Below are 23302 nucleotides of genomic sequence, written 5' to 3'. Positions count from 1 at the left end.
GTAAATAAAAGATTCTTGAGTCCAAATTTCACTGTGATTTGGTATATGATTGGAATATCTAATAAAACATGCCTAAAAGACTGACAGATAGATGGTTTAATTTTTTTAAAATGAAAATTGAAAACATAATTTCTTAATATCTTATAAATCTAAGGATAAAATTTTCAAAAGACATGTTGATTAGAAAAAAGATATATTTGACAAATATATTTCAAAAAGAAATTGAAATGAAATGACCAAATTTCAGATATATTGTTATATTTTAGATATGATTCAAATGAGAAACAAGATGTGTTTGTGAAACACAAATGCCCCCGATAATGGCCAATTCCAAAGATGGCCAAGGTCACAAGGGCAAATATCTTGGTACCAGTAGAAAGATCTTGTCAAAAGAAATGCTCATGTATAATATGAAAGCTCTAATATTTACCATTTAGAAGTTATGACCAATGTAAAAAAATTAAAAGTAAGTTAAATGTCAACGTCAAAAGGTTTAATACCAAAGGAAAGGTCTTGTCACAAGGAATACTCATGTGAAATATCAAAGCTCTATCACTTACTGTTCAAAAGTTATTAGCAAGGTTAAAGTTTCAGACAGAATGACAGAATTACAGAATTACAGAATGACAGACAGGACAAAAACAATATGCCCCCCGATCTTCGATCTCGGGGGCATAAAAAGTACCGATCCCAATCAAAATAGAAATTACTAAAATAATAATTTTGTTGCTAATTGTATGCACTTTTTAATAAAGAAATCAGTTGTTTTTTTATAATTTTGATCAGGCTTGGTTCAAATTTGAAAAATTGCAACATTACTGAATATGACGATTTCTTTTTCAAACCTATTTGTCTGATATATCTTTTTTCTAACTGACATGTTTTTAAAAATTTTTTTAAAAATTATATTTCAACAAATGACACATTTTCAATTTTCATGAATATTTTTTTATTTAAAAAATTAGAATGTCTATATGAGTCATCTAGGCATGTTTTATTGGATATTCATATGATGCATCAAATCACAGCAAAATTTCTTATTTGCAAGCAAAACAACTTTTTTTTTTTTATCAAATCGGAAAAAAATCACAAAAAAATTCAATTAAAATAATTGAGAGCTTGCATCACTCTTTTGATGGTGAAATCATACTTCATAAGAGGTGTTTTAATGAGCCATTGAATAAAATATCAGTACAATACCTAGAGTCCACACTTACCTGGAAAATAACCAGGACTGGCTTGTCCAATGTAAATGTATATGATTAACACAGCAGTCAGTTCCCCCAGTGCATAGGCCCACTGCACTGAGAACATGATGATCATACATCCCAGGCTCTGCAACAAGTCATCACAATTACATTAGTGTTGTTTAACACCTCCATATTTTTTTGTTGAGTACATGAGCTTGATACCAGAATATTTGTCTTTCAGTTATGAGAAGATGATACACTGTATGTGGTTCAATTTCAATGCCTACTGGTAAATTATGCCTTTAATGTCATTTGGAAACTGTTCCGGTAATAATTGATCCATGAATTTAAGTCTCCCATGAAATAAAGAATATCTGTTATTCACAAAAGTACTTGCTGATAATGATCCCACAGTATATGTACATGTGTCAGATTTCTGTGAGTCACAGGTCATGCAGGTGAAATGTTTTGTACACACTCTGTTTAACTTACCCCAAACAATGACAGCCACTGGTTACAGAGGAAGGAGAACCAGGACTTACCCCAAACAATGACAGCCACCGGTTACAGAGGAAGGAGAACCAGGACTTACCCCAAACAATGACAGCGACCGGTTACAGAGGAAGGAGTACCAGGACTTACCCCAAACAACGACAGCCACCGATTACAGAGGACTTACCCCAAACAATGACAGCCACCGGTTACAGAGGAAGGAGAACCAGGACTTACCCCAAACAATGACAGCCACCGGTTACAGAGGAAGGAGTACCAGGACGTTGGCTGTTTGATGATCTCGTCACTTGGAGGTTTTTTCTCTTCATCTTGTAGAAACATAAAATACTCTACTTTAACATTTTTTCAATCGATCATTTGCAAATGAAAAACATTTTCAGCATGAAGTTTCCTGAAACATGAATTTTTAATTTCCTTCTTAATATATAATCTGGTTTCAATTTTGTCTTCTTTTTCAAAAATTCTATAAATCATATGTCATTACAATATATGATAAAACATATGTGAATAACTCTGACTTGCCCGTACCTGCTAGGTTTTTCTCAGGTAGAAGATTGGCCTTATCATTCTGATCAGTGGTATTCTCTGCAGGTATGTACTGCTTTGTGGCGTCAAAGTCAGCATCTGGGGTGGTGGCATTACTGTTCCCAGTGCTCTGCCTCACTAGGTGGTGCTGGCCCCGCTGGGTCATCCTCTCAGGAAACAAGCTGTCCAGATCACTGGCCAACTTCTCAAAGGAATCCTTCGGTCTCGTCTGGGCAGAGTATGTGCCGTAACCAACACAGCCATTTCCAATATCTCCAGAAGAAAGCTTCTTCTTGTTGATTGGTCCATATTTGAGTTCTTTTTCCTGACGTCTATCATACGACATGGCAAGTGCGAAATAGGCATAGTCTATAGCTGCGTAGGTCATCATAAATGCTGTTGTGACAATTGGAGCTAGGGAATTCACATCACCCACAAAGATGAAAAGAAGCGTGACTAGAGTTATAAGAATTAAAGCAAAAATTGGAACTTTGTTAGGTCCTCTCTGAAAAAAAATAAAAATCATATATTAGCAAATAAATTTGTGGCTGGATATAAATGTATATTATAAAATGTGCATTACTTTTGGTATCCTGAATTTTTATTTTACAAAGATTTCGATCTTTGTGAACAGCATGAATTTTATAAAATCATTACATCAAATTTTAATATACAGATGATCATATACTGGATAGAAAAATATAACTATATTATATGTGTAATATACACTGACCCCTTGACCTAATATCCTAATAATAGGCATCACATTTTCATTGGCTATGGACTGGAGAATTCTGGGAGGTCCATACAAACTACCCATACACGATGAAATTGATGATATATACAGACCAGCTAACCACAGGAAGCCTGCTATAGACACCTAAAATAAAGAGTAGATAGTCAATACTAAACACTGAATGAAATCATAATTCCTAGGTTCTTTAATCAAATAAACATCAGTATCTATTATCATAATCATTCTTATCAGTTTCTTTGTAACAAAGAGTGAAAAATTCCATCATGAAACAGTGAACACTCTACTGCATACCTTTGTGGTGACATCTAGTTTCTGCTTGGTTACCGAGTAATAATTTTGGAGTAAAATAGTACCTTTTCTGCTATCATGACATCATCTATGAGGTAGTTGCGTACACAAGTGGCACCAAGAACTAGTGTGAAGGACACATACAGAAGGGTGCTAAAAATAGAAAACAAGAGGCCCATGGGTCACATCACTCACCTGAGTCACCTTGGCTCATATTTAAAGATTTTTCCTATATATTTGCACGTAAAACTTTGATCCCTATTGTGGTCCCAACCTACTCCCGGGAGCCATGATTTTTACAAACTTGAATCTGCACTATGTCAGGAAGCTTTCATGTAAATTTCAGCTCTTCTGGCCCCGTGGTTCTTGAGATGAAGATTTTTAAATGACCCCACCCTAATTTTGCATTTTTGTGATTATCTCCCCTTTGAAAGGGGCATGGGCCTTCATATCAACAAACTTGAAAGACCTTTAACTAAGGATGCTTTTGGCCAAGTTTGGTTGAAATTGGCCCAGTGGTTCTAGAGAAGAAGTCGAAAATGTAAAAAGTTTACAGACGGACAGACGACCAGAAAAGCTCAGTTGAGCTTTCAGCTCAGGTGAGCTAAAAAAAAGATATTGATCATATATATGGAATTCCTCAGACAGTATGAATACTCACGATACTCCTAGGGCAGCGAGAGTCCCCTGAGGAATGTTGTGGAAGGGGTCCCTCAGGTCACCACTCATGTTGATCCCTGCTAAGATACCTGTTACCGTGGAGAAAAACAATCCCATCATGCTGAAGAAGCTCTCACCCTCCAGGAAATCTGGGCTGGAATTGTTGCGAAGGTTGACCTCTGAGTATCCTTCAACTCCGTGATCTGCAAAATTCAAAGCTGTCAGCTTGTTTGGTAGTAATGAAGACACGTGATTCTTGAGAAGTCAAAGTCCAAGGAACCAAAATAAGACTTTGAGAGATCAATGATTGATTGATTGATTGCTGTTTTCTGCCACACTCAACAATTTTTCAGTTATCTGGTGGCGCCCAGTTTTTATTGGTGGAAGAGAGAACCCAGATACAATGTACCTGGGAAAAGACCACCGACCTTCCGCAAGTAAACTGGGAAACCTTCTTACTTACCGGCACGAGTGGGATTTGAACCTGCGCTGACCAGAAATCAAAATTAAATCTGGAAATTAAAGGTCCAACTGTTGTGGTTACAATTTTATAGTACACAGTGTATATATTCACAACATCCTAGAATTGTTTTGATGCATTTTCCATTCATCAGCATGTCTCTAGAATATTTTTTCCAAACTACTGTCTCGTTAAGATCATAGAACCCAAAAGTTTGAATAAACAATTTCAAGTTGTACAAAGAAATGTCCAAAGGAGTGACGAATTATTTCCAGTCTTCTTACATCATACTCATCAATTAATCGTTAACTTGACAGATGCAATTTGGCTCATATCAAAATGACCATTGTATGCCCAGACGAACTCCCTGAAACACTGTAGATCATTTCTCCATTGGGACAAATGGAATTATTCAATCTGTTGTGTGATGTACTTGTACGTCTTTGCATTATTCATAGTATAGTATTGCATATTTATGCCATTATGATTTAATAGAAACAACATAATTATTTATATCAATTGTTATATCGCTAAAATTGTATGAAAAAATGCATAAAGTATTTCTTGATGTGCCAATTTTTGAAAAAAGGGTACATTATTCTTACATTTGCAGGGATCACCTCCCTTGAAACAGTTTTTTTTTTGTTCCTACATTCATTTTAAAATTTTTTTTATAACCTAATGTCTTGCTTAAGCTTAAGCTGTAATTCACATTTCTCTAAAGATTGACAAAGTCTGTTGATTCTAGTATTCAAATGTACACGAGCCCAAAAGGGTTATGACAATATAAAGCAATATCATCTTAATTAAAGGTCACAGTGACTGTGATGTTGGGTGTGATGCAATTAAGTAGGATGCATTAACTGACCAAGTTTGATCATTCTCGGCCAAATAAGGTTTTGCCATATTCAGCCATAACATTTAAATTAAAGATCACAGTGACGTGCACGTAGTGCACCACATCTTCTACCTGAGAGGCATTAGCTGACAAAGATTGATGATTCTAGGCCTCATAGTACAGTCAAATCTCATATCTCAAACTAAAAAAATCTGATATATCTGATGATTCGAGATATCAAGGGTAAAAATACTTACAAAATAAGTGGTTGGGACTTCCAAATCACTTTGAAATATCCATGGTATTCGAGATATCAGTGTTTGAGATACCAAAGTTCAACTGCATTTAAATAATGAGCTGGACATAAAAAAGTTTACAGGCAGACGGATGGACAGACATGAATGCAATACCACAATATGTCCTGTCTTTGACAGGCATATAAACACCTATCTGGATCTAAAATATAGATCTGGATTTTGAATAATAATCTGGTGTATTTATCAAAACAAGAATTGCCAGTGGCATATGTTGTGAAACTAGAATTGCCAGTGGCATGATGTTCTGTTACTTAGAAACTGTAGAGTGACTCACCTGGATCTGTGTGGACGAAGGATCCTACAACGAGATCCATGGCCGAGAAGAATAAGGTAAACAACAGGATCAGCTGCAGCCGGATCACCCACTTCACCCCCGCTATGTTTATACCTACAAACAGCAGTCAATTCAGTCAGATCACCCACTTCAACCCCACTATGTTTATACCTACAAACAACAGTCAATTCAGTCAGATCACCCCCGCTATGTTTATACCTACAAACAACAGTCAATTCAGTCAGATCACCCCCGCTATGTCTATACCTACAAACAACAGTCAATTCAGTCAGATCACCCCCGCTATGTCTATACCTACAAACAACAGTCAATTCAGTCAGATCAACCCCGCTATGTCTATACCTACAAACAACAGTCAATTCAGTCAGATCACCCCCGCTATGTTTATACCTACAAACAACAGTCAATTCAGTCAGATCAACCCCGCTATGTCTATACCTACAAACAACAGTCAATTCAGTCAGATCAACCCCGCTATGTTTATACCTACAAACAACGGTCAATTCAGTCAGATCACCCCCGCTATGTCTATACCTACAAACAACAGTCAATTCAGACATGAGTGATGTAGCCTTATTGTGAAAATAAAATTCTTGTGAATGTTTCAGTAAACAAGAGGTGTCCAAGAAGTTTGTGGATTAGCAAGTTTGGGATATACTTTGAAATCCCTGAAATTTCTATTAAACACATATGAATGTTAATGATTTCAAGATATATTCTTACAAGTCACTAGTGTCCTAACAAGCAATTATAACAGTGTCAATTGAGTATGCAGTCTCATTTTGTTGAGTGGACAAAAAACCACAAATGGCATGACAGTAGATTTAGTCTAGAAGCCATTAAAATAATGAGAAACAAATATAAAACTGAATACAGTAGTACAAAAATTACAGACACTTTGAGATTAATGGCAGGGTAATGAGCTACAAAGTACAGGTCAAGAGGATATGAGGTATTCTAATTGACTGTGTTTAATTATAGGTGAAGATAACAAACAGTGATCAATCTCATAACTCCTATAAGCAATACAAAATAGAGAGCTGGGCAAACACGGACCCCTGGATATACCAGAGGTGGGATCAGGTGTCTAGGAGGAGTAAGCATCCTCTGTTGACCGGTCACATCCGCCGTGAGCCCTATATCTTGATCAGGTAAACGGAGTTATCCGTAATCAAAATTAGTGTGCCAAGAACGGCCTAACAATCGGCATGAAACACGTCAAACAGCATTTAACCCAATGATAGTTGTATTGGCAAACTAGATTGTTTTAACAACCATAGAATTTGCAAAATGCTGATTTTAAACGAGACTGTTAGAACCCCTGCACCTATTGAATATATTGAAAAGTTTTTATAACCCAAGTAATCCAAATATACCAAAACATGACTGTTACAAGTAATACAAATATTTATGTTTGAATGACTGTTTACTGTAAATAAACTTTAATTCATGCATGAGAAATTTTCGTGAGGGAACCTCACAGGTGCGAATATTTCACACCACGAACAAGTCCTTTAATGTCTCTCGTATTTGTTTAAGATAATCTCAGTCACGAAAATTGGTCACCACAACACAGTTTATCACTGGTAAATTGCAAAAATAAAGCTGTCGGGAATAAAAGTTGGTTTACAGTATAAAAAATAACGTACATTGCATGATACATACAGAGAATTAGTCAGCAGCTATGTGCCTAGAGGTGTCTTATAAAAATTATGTCAATTTCAAATTTTACATCAAATGACCAAGCTTGATGGTACTAAACTACTTCACAGTGTGTGCAAATATGATATGGATATAATTTCAGTATGTACAGCCATAAACCTCCAGAAGGGGGTCACAGTAATCTATTTTTGGGTCACAATACACACTTCTCCCAAAGATGCATCAGCTGATCAGGTTTGACAGTCCTAGGCAACACAGTGTGAAAGATACAACTCCCTGATAAAATGAAGCTAACAGATGGACAAGCCCATACCATAAAGAAGGGTGTATAAAAACCACTCAAATGTAACATGAGACAGAAGCAATGGTAATTACCTAGCAGGAGCAGCACTAGTGCAATGGCAACACCTCTAGCGATCCATGGATTATCTTCCCCCATCAATCGCATAATGGACTCTCCAAACCCCATCACCGAGAGTGAGCAGCTTACTGACTGGCAAAAACAATTACAGAAAATGGGATCAAAATATCTCCAGGCATTTTTGGTAATGTGCTTCAGGATATTGACCAGTTTATCATAGTATATTCTGTGCACACTAATGTAGATCCAGAAATTTTCAGATGACTATTTTTTAGCCATTGGTGTTATTGATTCCATATATGAAAACAGAACCTTAGACAGAAAATGATAATGTACTTATAAACACAAGTAGCACCAAAAATTATTGCAAAACCAAATTTTTTTCTCCTTATGTTATGTAAACTTTGCTAAGAAAACAGATCTACATTGTATTAGGGAGTACCTATAGATAGTAAACTACAACATAAGCATGATATAAGGCGGCTATAGACAGTAAACTGGATCTACAGTACACATCTACTATACAGTGGTTATGCATAGTTAACTGGATCTACAGTATATGCCTGTTATGCAGTGTCTATGAACAGTAAACTGGATCTACAATGTTTTAGGGAGTAGCAATAGAAGATAAACTGTCTACAACATAAGAATGGTATATGGCAGATATACAGTGTCTATGAACAGTCAACTGGATCTACAGTTTTGTCTTACTGACAGTCAACTGGATCTGTAGTATTTGTTATACAATAATTAAAGTCTTACAGACAGTCACAGTAGTTATAGTCTTTCAGTCAGTCAACTGGATCAACAATGTCTGTTATACGATAATTATTGTCTTAGACAGTCATCTGGATCTACAGTATTTGTCTGTTATGCAATAGTTATAGTCTTACAGTCAGTCAACCGGATCTACAGTATTTGTCTGTTATACAGTAGTTATACTCTTATAAACAGTCAACCGGATCTACAGTATACAATTATTTCATGCCTACTTGGGGAACAGTCAAAAAACCATTGTCCCGAGGTAGTGGCGAAGACCTGAGAAACTGTTGTCAGAGGTTGTTGTCCGTTATACACTAGTTACAGTCTTATAGACAGTCAACTGGATCTACAGCATTGGTCTGGTTTACTGTGGCTATTTGGACAATTGACTGAAACTCAGTCTACTGTATATGCCTGTTCTAAAGCGTTTATAGACAGTAAACTTAAAATTTTGGAATAAGAGGCCTACACATAAACACCTATTTATTCCATTGGAAATATTAACATTAAAACACAATCATAGCGAGGTGCTGCGGACAAACAAACAATTTTGATTTGTTATAAACATAATTCATAATATCCAGTTAATTCATAATATGTTTTATAACTACAGGGAATGAAAATTACATTGCTGAAAGTGTGAATTCATTATAAGCAAGTTCCCTGTAACCATGTTTTCATTATAAATATGTTCCCTGTAACTGTGTTTTACTGTAAGTGTGGTTTCATTATAAGTGTATTCGCTGTATCCCTGTTTTACTGTAAGCGTGAATTCATTGTAAATGTGTTAACTGTAAACGTGTTTTACTTTAAGTGTGAATTCATTTTAAACTTGTTCGCTGTAACTGTGTTATATAGTATGTGACTTTACTTCATAACACTGGCATCGGTCATTAAACACATACTTGTGCAAAGCAGTAAAGAATCCCTATGCAGCCTCCAATCCTGCCCCCGAGGACATGAGACACGAGGAAATAGACACCCCCTCCCTCCATCTTGCATCTCTCACACACTCCTATAGCACTCAGGGCAACGATCAGCACAATGAACACAGTGACGAAAATCATCAAGATTGTCAACAAAATCCCAGCATTTCCCTACAATAGATACATTAGTCTTCTGTCATCTGGGTGTCATAACTCATCTGATATCTAAAAATTATATGATAATTGAAATAAGAATTTTCAGAGGGTTCTTACAGTAAACATTTGAAATAAAAAGGAGTTCTTACTACAATCCATCCCATTCTAAGAAAGATGACGACACCTAAGATGTTGATGAGACAGGAAGTGAAGACACCGTCCCACGTCCCAAACAGGACCGGCTCTGAGATGAAGAAGTTTGCTTTGTACCAAGGCTTCTGGGAAGATAGACTCTGAAAAATATAATCAAACTGTAGAAAGATATTCTAATGGGTGGGATGACTATAGGAAGCCCGCAGCAGCATGGATACAGTGCATCATTAAGTATCCTCAGTTGATGCATCTTCGCTAGCCAAGGGTGACGATCCACGGTGAATAAAGAAACACCATGGATCGTCACCCTTGGCTAGTGAAGATGCAGTTGATGATATGTTAAGACATCTAGGGGAAAAAACTATTCAATGAAAAATTATAGTTTCTTGTGCTCAGTGTGGACAGTAATGTAATAACAAAAATTTTATCTGCCATTATCATGTGTACACATGGCATTGATGACAATTTTCTCAGTCAATATGTAAACTGTAAACTGAAATCAATATTCTGTTTTAATACTGTGTTAACTTGGCATGTATAGTGCTGTGTACCACAAGTTATTCAAATATCATTCCAAGGGCAATCAATACATGCATGTGTAGATTGCACTATGTCCCATAATCGTCCTTGTCCTTAAGTCCCCCTCCCCTAAATGTATTTATATCTAAACTGAAAAGAATGATCTGTGTTAAGTAACTTTTAAATGATAGTAGTAGGTATAATATATGGCCTTTTTTTTTTTAGAAAGTTTCTATATGCACCCCATTCACAAATTGTGAAGAACTTGAAACTCTAAGGATATACATATTATATACATGGATGTATTCATATTTTTCTCAAAGATGCATAACACTTGTGTTAAAGTAAATGAATGCACACACACACCCATTAACCTAATAAATGACAAAATACTACATCCAAATAGCATCCGAATCTTGTAGTATTGTGACTATACCTGATCCTCCCTGTAGAGTTCATTGTGCTTGCCTTCCTCCAATGACTGATAGCTGCCATCTTGGATTTCTGATGGTGAGCTGGTTACACCGGAGTCACCTTTAACTGGTTCTCGGCTCAGCCCAAACCTGCTCCAGTCTGGCTGCTTCTTCTTGCCCTTGGAATGATCTGCCATCAGTGATGTGTTTTCATTGTCCGAGGAGCCCGACATTGTTGACATCTACCTTCCTCACTCCTCTGCATCCTTATCTCATTGTGAGACTAACTATAATGACAATTCTAAACAGTAAGATGGACTGATTTTATGACTGTGTGTTAATATCCAATATACAGTAATGCAGAGTTATCATCCAATTCCTAATTTCTAGATGTATAATCACCAACATGCATCAGCGGAATCTTAACCATGCTAACACCCTAATTACTAGGTATCTGTGATGACTGTTTCCAGTGAGTTGATCAATAACTAAACCCCTGTTCTAAAGGAAATATCGAAAGACAAGAGGCCCATGGGCCACATTACTCACCTGAAAAGTTGTCTTTTTCCATGTTTAAAATCCTGTTTTGACCCCCAACATAGTCTTGGCTATCATAGCTTGGACAAACTTAAATGTTCTGCAAGATGATGATTACATATATATAGGATCTCTCATGGTTTGTGGTTTAATATGTTTTATACTGAACGAACCTTGGTGAGGGAATAGACACACGAGTCGGATATATATCATATCAAACCACAAACCATGGGAGATTCTTTTATCACAATCATGCTAACCACCACCCCTCCCCCCGGTTATTCATTTACGATACTGTATTGTTGGGAATTTTACTTCCTGACATTTTATAAACAAACTACATAAAATTGACGTTTCTTTGTGACCGTCACAAACGGCGTAGGAAAATAATTGTAATAATTGAAATTCATGTAATAGGTGATATCTATTGGATAAAGGAGTAAACATGTGATACATCATATTCCTATGTACAAGTTAAATCCATATCCCTCTGGTCCAGGGAAAGCGGACGCATATGGTGTAAGCATACTTGACTCTACACTAGATGAGGATGCATTCATATATAAATCTGACAAATTCGCATGTCCTTGTAGTTCTTGGAATTTTCAAAGGTTTTCCTACATATTTCTCTGTAAATGTAAAACTTTGAATTTCTATTGTGGCCCAGTGTCTTGGCCATTGGGAACATGGCATGAACAAGCTTGAATCTTCATTATGCATGTACAAAGAGGCTTCCACTAAAGTTTTCGGAGTTTTTTTTTTTTTGGTAGAGATATCTTTAATATCTCATTTTTAAAAATTATCTTTCCTTGAAATAAGGCATGGTTCCCCTATTCAAAGAAAGCTGAATCTCCTTACACAAGAATGCATTGTGACAAGTGTGTTTGAAATTGGTATAGTTGTGCTTAAGGAAAAGTAAAAAAAAAAAAAAAAAGAAGTAAAAAATGAAAAGTGTTTACAGACAAATGAACAAACTTTGATCAGAAAAGTTTATTTGAGCTTCAAGCTCAGGCGAGCTGAAAAAGGAAATGAATATGTTTGTATAATCTTCCATACACTAATTCAATCTAATAATATCCCAAGGAACAAACTACGCCAGTTGCATATATATATTGTACTTTTCCTGAATAAACAAATCATCAATGTATCTCGACAGGCTCAATATCTGACCAACTTATCTATCAGTACGCAATTAATAGGGATTTTTTTTGCAGAAATCTTCCTGAAATGCAATAATGAGCTTGTCACCTCTTCTTTATACTGACTAATTTGTTGACATTTCCCCCATGTTACCAGGAAGGAAAAGAAATCCTGACAATATATCAATATTACTGTGGCTTTGATTCATTGTAGGCTGTTCTTGAGGATTTTAATTAGTGATAAATATGGAATGTTCCAATGACAACTATCTGCACAAACAAGCTACTAACACAGTGAATTGGATGCATGGAGCAAATGCATGGATAACAAATAAAAATGTCACATGCACACAGATTGTCTGGCATTATATAATGATTGCAGTGACATTTAAAAACTTCTGCATTGGAACAGATAGCAACTTCCACGGATGTAAAAGAATGTTTTACAGAAATAACCCATTTTTTTCTCCACAAATCTCTTAAAATCATATTAAATAACCAAGATCCCTGAATCTTAATCACTTCAGAATTTACTAAGAATGAAACACATGGACTGATGTATTACATCTTCATGAGGACTTTGAGATTCAGTGGCGGCCATTGTCGATTGATTCAGAATTCCTATTATTTCACCAGCAGTAGGAGAACACGTTTAAACACAATTGAAATCCAACATATGGAGAGTTTATCTTACACATTCAATCACAGTAACTGTCCACTTGTGTCACACAACTCCAGCGAGGAATATGATTGTGTACAGACCGATTCAAATAACCGCATCAAATTCTAAATGTACATGAATATATACTAGGGATTGAGCATTTTAAATCTGATGAATATACGTTTGCATCTTACCTAAAATTAATCATGTATGCCAACCAATTCAACTGGTTTAAATTATATTGACTCCCTATGGTCATTCCACACATTCACCCCTCAGTATTTACCTGGGAAAACTGTTCTAAATGAATATATACCCTTATAACCTCTGGTTTAAGAAAGAGATTTAAATCCACCAGCCATTTATTAAAAGAAAGTTTTTCCCTCAGAATCTACTGAGGCTCTAAAAACAATAATAGCATGGGAGTTGCAAAATTTTCTATCATGATCATGATTATTGAAAGATAATATTATCTGACTTAAGAAAGACTGGTCATGTTTTTTAAAGAAATCAGGTCTATAAATAATAAAGTGTTGCTTTTAACTATTGTGAAAAACTACCTGACGCTAAGAAATAAAACTCAAATGTTATGTGAACAACAAACCACCTAGTCAAACAGAGGGGGAGGGCTCTACCAGTGACGACCACAGATCCTATACAACTGGAATTACTATTGCAAAATATTAGTACAAGTGTAAAAACAACAAAAAAGGATTAAAAGACCTAAATCTCTGATGAATAATTAAAAGATAATACAAGGAGTTTTCTCCACACAGTAACAGGGGTAGTGTCTTAGGCAATAAATAGTGTTCAGTATAAAAGGAGGGCCAAGACAGAACAGTGCTATGTGACCGTACTAGTTATTTGACAATGCAAACATGTAATCTTCTCTGTGGAATATAAGAATGTCAATCATAAATCTTGATGACTAGGCCTAATTAAAATTACTTTATTACGTAGCTCCAAACCACTTTAAATGTGTAGCGGTCAGACGGGTTCGATCGCCAGAAAGCTCAGTCGGTAGAGCACCTGACTGGAGATTTAGGGGTTCGAATCGCGGTCAGGTCCATTGCATTTTCTCCCTACCTGTTACATTTATGCCTGTCAGGGGATAAAGATCCTGGGTTGATGTCTTCAAGGTGTGAAGACATTTAAGGAGGGAGGGATGTAGCGGTCAGATGGGTTTGATCACCGGTGGCCAGATAGCTCAGTTATAGTATAGCATCTCACTAGAGATTCAGGGAGCCCAGGTTCGAATCTCGGTCTGGTCTGTTGCATTTGCTCCCTTCCTGTTACACATGTAAGTCTCAAACGTGAATATAAAAACTAATTATTCTATAGCATGGTACCTAAAAATATGAATTCTGCTAACAAAAGATATTCGGTATTTGCTAATACATGTAATCAAACTTCATTGTTTAATATCAATCATGAGAAACTTTCACTGAAGTTTTCCTAGTTCATGGAACTCGCTCAAGTCTGTGCACACACAGAATTATGAATACCAAACAGCACCGCTTGTATTCACTGTAACTAGCGCATCTTTAAAATACCACTATATTTGATTAGTAGGACCAATTAATGAAACACAAAAACTTTTTAAAATATTTGATCGACTGTTAGTTAAAATAATAGATACACAGTTATAGCTCATGGTAAGTTAACTCGGGGTCTGGCATGTTTGTGTGTGTGAATAAATTCGTGTTAATTTTCCTGTATGCGATACCAATTTTCTTTTGAAGTCTTTCCTTTGATTTCACTTTGAATTTAATCATGAAAATGATTTTGGGCAATTGGACGAATTCAGTCATCCAGGACTTTGTAAGGCGATTATCCAGAATCGTGTTGTATTTACTTCAGTAACATAGAGTTTGGATAATGTGGCAAGGCTGACAAACATGAACTACATCAATCCCATCCTCTCGCTTACTGTTGTCCATTCTCAGTGGGTCTCGGTGATGCGTATAAGAAACCTAATGGCCGCAAAACATGCAAGGCTAGTAAATTACATCACTTATTGACAGGAGTGTGGTGGCTTGATCCTCTACAAGGTATATGTAATATCGCACAAACTCCAATATGAATCAGAAATTGCTCCGAAATTTCTCAAAATTGGTAAGTGCCAACCTCTGAGGGCAAATAGAGAGATTTGATCCATTTCACAAAATCCATGTACAATCATGTGTGTATCTACTGGTCTTCTCTAAGGATTAGAATATATGCACATACTTTGAAAGTTTCTTATTTTCAAAAGGAATAATTGTTTAATTTTAATTCAGTTACTCTGATCATGGAGTGATGTGATAAATACAGGCAAAGTCATTGATTCTCTACTCCAATGTATCTACCATCCTTACACAGTTCAAATACTAGACAGTTATAACTTTTATTTACACATATAAACTCTATGCAGTGTACAGAGATGTTACAGGTAAACGCTCGCCAGGTAAACGCTCGCAACACCCTAATTGATTTGTGTAACACGTATCTATGTCCACTTTAAAGGTTATGCACACACATTGTACAGTTAAAAGTTTATTGTAGACTAATTAACATGATTAAGACAGTAAGTCTAAAAGCAGTGCAGCAATATACTTTGTAAAATCAATGCAGACTCTCTCGAGGGACATATAGAAACAAAGATTACCTTTCCATTGAAAAACATAAATCCAAAAGCAAACAGCATCACAAGAGGAACTGAATTGTGAACTTTTTCCCCCAGCCCTTACACATCTATTCTAATATGTGTATTAACAATAACAATGCTCTGAAGGACACACTTCCAGTACAGTGAGAATGGCTTCAGACCTTGTAATAATAGATGTATTGATTGAGTCAGGCAGTTCACTGTATTTTACAATAACACTGCTGGTACAACACAATGTATACAGAACTGTTGTGATGATGACAAATTTCCATCGTATTTTAACCACATTATTTTATCAGATGCATGGTCCATGTAGTCAACACCCATACAGGATCAGACATTATCCACAATAAAAATGATAAAAAATGTACTTTATGCATATATGTAAATAAAATAATTGATGGGCTTCGCCACAACAGTAAGCATGAAATCAATGCTCATTAATAAATCAGCTGATTTAGTGCAAATTGCCCCAATGTTCTACCCTGCTTCAGGCCAACCCTTGATAATGAGCCTTTAATACTGTACACCTGATTATTAATTCATTCAACAAAAAGACTTCTATTACTTCCATTAGTCCGCTACTCATTTAGACTAGTATAGTATTTAGTGCACAATCATATTATCACAATAGTATTGTAATAGTGGTACCACCATATTATGGTACATTCAATATACCGTATAGCAGTGTTTTTTTCTGCGGGTCTAAAATTTGGCGATATGCTGACTCAAACGTATGCTAATAATTTTAGTGGAATAAATTTTGGCGGACAGAAAAGAGTTATCTCTCGATCTTGCACATACTGAAGTCGCAATTGGGTGTATATTGGGCAAGCGAAATTTTGGCGGAAAGCTATTTAACTGCTAAAATCAGCCAAATCTATCAGTCCGCGGAAATAACCTGCTATACAGTATTTATATATAAAAACGAACATGCAAATACATATGTAACAAGGAGTCTTATTTCTTAATGACAAAGGTCAGATTCTGTTTAGTCCAAAATTGTGGAGAAAATAAATTTTGTCATGACGATACCACATCTTGACAACGACAGGAAACCTCGGTAACTAATCAATAGGAAACATTACAGTCTCTACTTCACAAAGACTACCTTCCTGAAACTGTCAGAAAATCTATAGCGATGGTGTGGTCACCATTGGCTACATGACACTGATCACTAAAATGGATTTTCAATTACACTCAACAGAGAAATACATTCTATAATCACCTAATGTGAAAAAAAAAATCAATTAAGTTTTTGCTTTGGGCAGTTATTCAATCTTTACGGAGTACGTACTGTACATACTGTACAAGAAAAACATGACAAGTTGACAACTAGCTACCTTTAAGCCTCTGAAACACTTTGATATGAAATTGTGAAAATAAATTGTGAAACTATATATCACCTTTGAGAAAGCTTTCTCCTATGAAATAATGTAGCATCTGATAACAAGCCACTCTTCTAACTCAAAGCAATCCATTTCACTTTGTCAAGATACATATCTATTGGAGAAGTTCTGACCAATCCAAAAAGACTCAGACTGTATCATTCGGTCCTGGCAGCCTAAATCTCAGTTTTGGAGTTTCTGTCATAGAGTCTATAGCATAAGTGATGATGTATGCAGTATTGCAATAGTATTCATGAACTCTATATTGGGAAATACATTTCACAGTGACACAAGCTTATAATCTATCTGAAATTGAGTAATTAATAGGAGGGAAAATCCTACCAATGCGACAATAATCATATGCCAGTCAATTCATGTCAATCACTTCTGTTGAAAAGAAGTTAAATGTGGCCTGAATAGAATACATGTTTGTGTGTAAAATCACACAAAAGAGAACTACTGAACATAAAATCCTGACCAGCCATCACCTAGATTTACACGTATAAAAGCAAGAGAAAATACAATCTGTTGAGCAGTACAGAATTGATGAAGCTGACTCTGCTCTGTAACATGTGTGCAGTGTTAAATGAATCCATAAAACACCATGCACATCATTTTATATATATATATATATACAAATCACAGACACCTTGTGAACGGTATTATGCAGAATTTTTCACTTCCTCTCTGTTTCAAGGAACATGTGTCACTTTGGGTTCATTAATCAGGCACAAATTAAACAACTCTCACACAAACAACATCCCTGCCAATTATTAAAGTCCTATCTCTTAAACAATTAGCAAGTTCTAAGGTGTGACACACAGATGGAGGGACAGACAACAGCCGACTACCCCCCCCCCCCTCTCAGTGTAACTAAGGTGTGACACACAGACGGAGGGACAGACAATGGCAGACTACACCCCCCCCCCTCCAGTGTAACTACATTTTGCACACAACACAAGAACGTGGATGTTGTTAAGATTGTACCACATGAGTGATTATGAAGAAGACCTTCGAATCATGGAGTGTTGCTTTAATGGATATATCCTACCGGCAGTCAGTTTAAAATGCTGAGGGAGGAATCAATGAGCCACTATGTCTAATGGAATGGTGATATTAATGACAAAATTGTTCAGAATCCATCATAGTTAACCCCTGGTGTTCACTTCAGTTCATTGTACGTCCATCATTCAAGAAACGCAAAGAACATTTAACAGATGGAAATTCTGAAATCGTGAAAACATAGAGAGGAAAGTACTTCAAGGACTGATATGTCAATGTGATGATAAAATTTCCACGTAAATTGTTAATTACTAGGCAAAGTTTGTACATATCCTGACTAGTACCTGCATATATCATCGTGTTAAATGACCTAAAATTAACATGATTAATATATTTAAGAAATAAACATATTTTTGAAAATACATGACAATTTTTTATATTTACAGTCTACTTTCATTTTTGTCTGCTGTTAAAATAGACATACTATACATGTGTATGCAGTGTTTACAACAGCAGCACTTTCATGAGGAAATGGATATTGATCATTACAATGATTGATATGATTTATTCAATGAGTAAGTGATAATTCTTTTAAAAATGTATACATGGTATCATTATCCTAATTATTACTTAAGCAATATTAATTTGAATATGTTAAACATCACTCATACACAAATGTGCAGGTGACATCATTTATATATGCTTAGCTAAAACAATGGTAATAAATACCAAAAAGGCACCTCATATGTTAAACCTACAAAAAGAAGAATGGCTTAATTAAAACATTTCTGGTATAAATTGTCATTCAAAACTAATTTTCATTTTTCTGACCACTTTTATTTGCAAATCACTGATGACAAATGGATTTATGATAAGTAATTAATATTAGTGAGTTCGAGTAATCCGAAATTTGTATGCAAATTGATGTGAAGGTAGTGATAAATATTCATGAGAATGTGGTGTTTGCGCTTCTTACTGATCTTTCTTGCATACAGATAAAAGATAACAGTTCTCCATGTTTACAGTATTAGGGTTGTGATAGGCACATAATTTTTTATCAAATTAATTTTTCCATGGTCCGGTTAGAATAGGTCCTCAGTACCCCGTGCTTGTCGTTATAGGCAACTGAATGGGGGTGGTTCTTCAGATGAGACTGCAAAAACCAAGGCCCCCTGTCACAGCAGGTGTGGCATGATTAAGATCCCTCCCTGCTGAAAGGCCATAAGCGCCGAGCATAGGTCTAAATTTTGCAGCCTTTCATCAGCGATGGTGACATCTCCATTTGAGTGAAATATTCTCAAGAGGGATGTTAAATGATATACAATCAATTAATTTCTCCATAAAATTCAGTGGCAGTTCTGCAAAATTATTTTATGTATGATGAATAATCACAGAAGCAAACTATTGATTTGGCAAGCTGAAGAACTTGAAAAGAACATAATAAGAAAGAAAGCAGGTTTGATGTTTACAAGATTTGTCTTGGCTGTGACACATTTATTTGTATTTTGACTAATGCCTAGTATACCAGTGTACGTCAAAGTACCTCATCTAGAAAATGTATCTTAGGTTCCACCTAAATCAAAGTGACAAACTGCTTTGATTTCATCTTCAAGTTCTAGCTCTGCAGTTTTCAACCCCCTGCAACATGTCACTATCACGTTATACATATGCAACAGAAAGAGAGAACATGCAACAGACCATGCCACGATTCTAATCTGAATGTCTGGTCAAGCACTCTACCAACTGAGCTATAGGAAACATTTCATTCTGTCTTCATTTCATGAACACAAACAGCATTTGTCCTAATTAATAAAAATTATTTCAGAACATTGCTCCAATTGGAAATAAAACAATTTTTCTAATTCATCTAGAACATTGCTCCAATTGGAAATAAAACTATTTTTCTAATTCATCTAGAAAATGTATCTTAGGTTCCGCCTAAATCAAAGTGTACGTCAAAGTACCTCATCTAGAAAATGTATCTTAGGTTCCACCTAAATCAAAGTGACAAACTGCTTTGATTTCATCTACAAGTTCTAGCTCTGCAGTTTTCAATGCACTCTACCAACTGAGCTATAGGAAACATTTCATTCTGTCTTCATTTCATGAACATTGTGACATTTTTCCTTCAATAAACTCAGTTTAATTCATATAAAGATCTATAATGATGTTTCCGCCAGACAAAAAGCTAAAAAACTTATTAATATTTTGGGAACTTGGCATTTTCTTGGGGGACAATAAAGCATTTACAAGCTGTAACTGATGGTATTTTTTCAACTATCCAATTGGGCACCAAACATCACCTATTGGTATAACTAATATAATCCCCAAGATCTGGGGAAAAATCCGCAAAATAAACAAGGGAATATTGTTTGAGAGCATATCTACAATAAGTATTTCGTATAAACTGCCATTGCTTCGTATACAAGGACATGGGAACAATGATTGCCAAACATAATCGGGTTGCGGGGACTGAGGTCATAGGATGGAAACTGACGTGAGTAACTACACATTTCATTTGTTTAAAATATTACATCGCTTCAGGTATGACAAGAAGTGCTATAAGTGTAAGAAAGTAATAATTACGCAAATATGCCACTCAAATAAAATTTGGATAACACTTGTCATTTTCTCTGCAATAGGCTTAAATTGTTTCACAAATCTGACACATGCTCAGTGCCTCTCTATCACTTTTTTCTGAGCTGGTGACCTCCAGGGTCAATGCACATGGATATTACGAGCAGGAATTACTGACAAGATGTTGCAAAATAAAGGTGCTATATTCAGTTTTTAGTAGTGTTTGAGTATGCAAAGGTGCAAGGTTCTTATGTTAATGGTAAGTGTCATAACTGTCTAATATATGTATGCATTTGCAACATTGACCATTGCTTTGTTTTGTAATTGCATTGTTATAATGTTGATATATATATGCATGTCTGTATGTTAAAATGAACAACAAAAATACTGGGCAAGCAAAGTCCGATATTTTTAACCTTATAATAGCATCTTTATCTTCCAAAAAATCACCATAAAACTTAGATAAAAAGCGGTACATAGAATCACCGAAATTACCGTTAATCACCGAAGTTACCAAAGAAATGACCGAAATTACCAATAAAGGGGCCGAAATTACCTCAATGTATGTTTATCTATATACTATCTAGTCACACATCAAATTTCATGAAGATTGGTAACAATTTAAAGGAGTTATGGTCATTAAACCGATTAATGTGAAGCGTAAATTTATACAATTTATATATCTCATGTTATATATATCGTATTCATGGTATTGATTTATACAATGTGTGATAAATAGATAAAATAAAATATTTCTCCTGAATTTTATATTGCCATTTGGAACTTACTGGCTATTCATAGTTCGCTTACTGAGTACCTATCGGTAAAGGGAATTAACTCAGATTCACACGTCACAATAATCGGTTTTATGGAAACAATTCCTTCAAATCAATACTAATCTTCATGAAATTTGATGTGTGACTAGATGGTATATAGATGAACATATACTGAGGTAATTTCGGCCCCTTCAGTGGTAATTTCGGTCATTTCTTTGGTAATTTCGGTGATTAGCGGTAATTTCGGTGATTCTATGCACCCGATAAAAAGGGTTTCCAATATCGCCTAGATGATGAAAATGATAAAATGATTCGCATGAACACCATATTATAAAAAATAAACAAATACTAGTTCAGAAACTTCTTTACATTAGTATCGGTCACTGTCGCAATGTCAGTGATTTTCTTGTTTTAACTGTCAGTTTTTGTGACAAGACAAACTTTCTGATGTATATATATAATAGCGAGCGCTGGCTCGTACTGCGAGCTCTAATGACTAGAGCGCGGGAAATAATCCGAGCTAAATCTCAACCTCTAACAAGAATTTTTTTTGACGCCAATCCCAGAAGTCCCTCGTACAAAATGGCGGATGGTTCGATTCGTAAAATAATAATCAAAAAAATATTTGAAGTATTACAAACCTTTCTTATTTGAAAGGAAAGGATGACAATCATATTCTTTCTCCTTTCTTTTTCTTTTTAAAATATTGTCTAAAGAAATGTAAACAGTCACGTCACAACTACCAGGCTACGTCACAACACGCTCGTTGCATTTCCCGCTAAACTGGTTCCTACATTGGCGAGAAGAGCAAGACAGTAATCCTACGTATCGACATTGAACCAGATCAGTTTTCCTTGTTTTCAATATAAATTTTTTGAAAATGTATTCAGATATGCTGCGCTCGCCCCAACGGTCACACCGTAATCATATTGTATGGACTAAATACTTTGAAAAGTGGTACAGAAAAAACATATCAATTTGACTTTGCGGAACTTTAAGTACGTTTCAATGACAGTATCAAAGAGCAGTGCTTTTGCCGACACATCACTCGTTAATCTGTTTTAAATTGTCATTAACTTAGCTAATTCTACAAAAGATTCTCCCACACTACAAAACAATGGCCAGTTTAAGAACACAATAGTTTAAAAAAAAACATAATTCTACCGTAATACAAATCTTACCATTTGATGTCTCGCTTGCAAAATCTTGAAATTGGAAATCGATTCATCTACATGTACCGGAAGTGTTCAGTATCAATCATTTTGAAACTTGCGATATCGCAAAGAGGAAAATTTGACACGCACCCGGCGTACACATCACACTAAAACTGGGAGAGCGCTTGGCTGAGGTTCGTAATATTTCTGCACAACTTCATTCCAGCATTTTTAAAGTATACAAAGTCAGACTGAAACTGTTTTCTCCTCTTTCTAAAAAATAAAAACAGGATAAAGTACACCGCTATGCGCACGCAAGTATTTGCCGCAACATCATTTCGACCAAAAAAAAACAAAAAAAAAAAAAAAAAAAACCCACTGAAATGAAGAAAATGTAAATCAATTGAATTACAATGTACAGGTCTGAATTGGCAAATTGTATGTGTTCCATCGATTTGTTGTACCACTAGGGTTTGCTCTTGTTTAAAAAACGATATGTCGTACGTACCCCTCTGTGAAAATAATCATAGTATTATTTACAGTATTATTTGTTTAAAAGGGAACAAGGCCCTGTGGTGCGTCCTAATATTGGAAATTTATCATCTCTTTCACAATGTCCAGTTGAA

The 23302-nt window shown here is 35.6% G+C and overlaps 1 protein-coding gene across 2 annotated transcripts in view; it reads right to left on the bottom strand.

Annotated features, from left to right (window-relative positions):
- LOC125646494 (solute carrier family 12 member 8-like) overlaps nucleotides 1–23030 on the bottom strand; it is a 28123-nt gene extending 5093 nt beyond the window's left edge. Inside the window, exons 1-12 of one of the 2 annotated variants that reach the window (XM_048872819.2) lie at nucleotides 22704–23030; nucleotides 10819–11082; nucleotides 9860–10003; nucleotides 9534–9725; nucleotides 7881–7998; nucleotides 5823–5936; nucleotides 3935–4136; nucleotides 3339–3426; nucleotides 2962–3108; nucleotides 2232–2733; nucleotides 1920–2011; nucleotides 1218–1335 (exon numbers count right to left, since the gene is read on the bottom strand). In XM_048872819.2, coding sequence (XP_048728776.2) covers nucleotides 1218–1335; nucleotides 1920–2011; nucleotides 2232–2733; nucleotides 2962–3108; nucleotides 3339–3426; nucleotides 3935–4136; nucleotides 5823–5936; nucleotides 7881–7998; nucleotides 9534–9725; nucleotides 9860–10003; nucleotides 10819–11037 — 1936 coding nt within the window. In that variant the 5' untranslated portion in view covers nucleotides 11038–11082; nucleotides 22704–23030. Of the gene's footprint in view, nucleotides 1–1217; nucleotides 1336–1919; nucleotides 2012–2231; nucleotides 2734–2961; nucleotides 3109–3338; nucleotides 3427–3934; nucleotides 4137–5822; nucleotides 5937–7880; nucleotides 7999–9533; nucleotides 9726–9859; nucleotides 10004–10818; nucleotides 11083–15779; nucleotides 15944–22703 lie in introns of those variants that run through there. The other variant, XM_048872820.2, reaches the window with a different exon arrangement.
- Between the last annotated feature and the right edge of the window lie 272 nt (nucleotides 23031–23302).

Source organism: Ostrea edulis, chromosome 6, assembly GCF_947568905.1.
Source record: "Ostrea edulis chromosome 6, xbOstEdul1.1, whole genome shotgun sequence".
In the NCBI taxonomy this organism is placed as follows: domain Eukaryota; kingdom Metazoa; phylum Mollusca; class Bivalvia; order Ostreida; family Ostreidae; genus Ostrea; species Ostrea edulis.
This window is presented reverse-complemented; position numbering and strand designations above follow the sequence as displayed.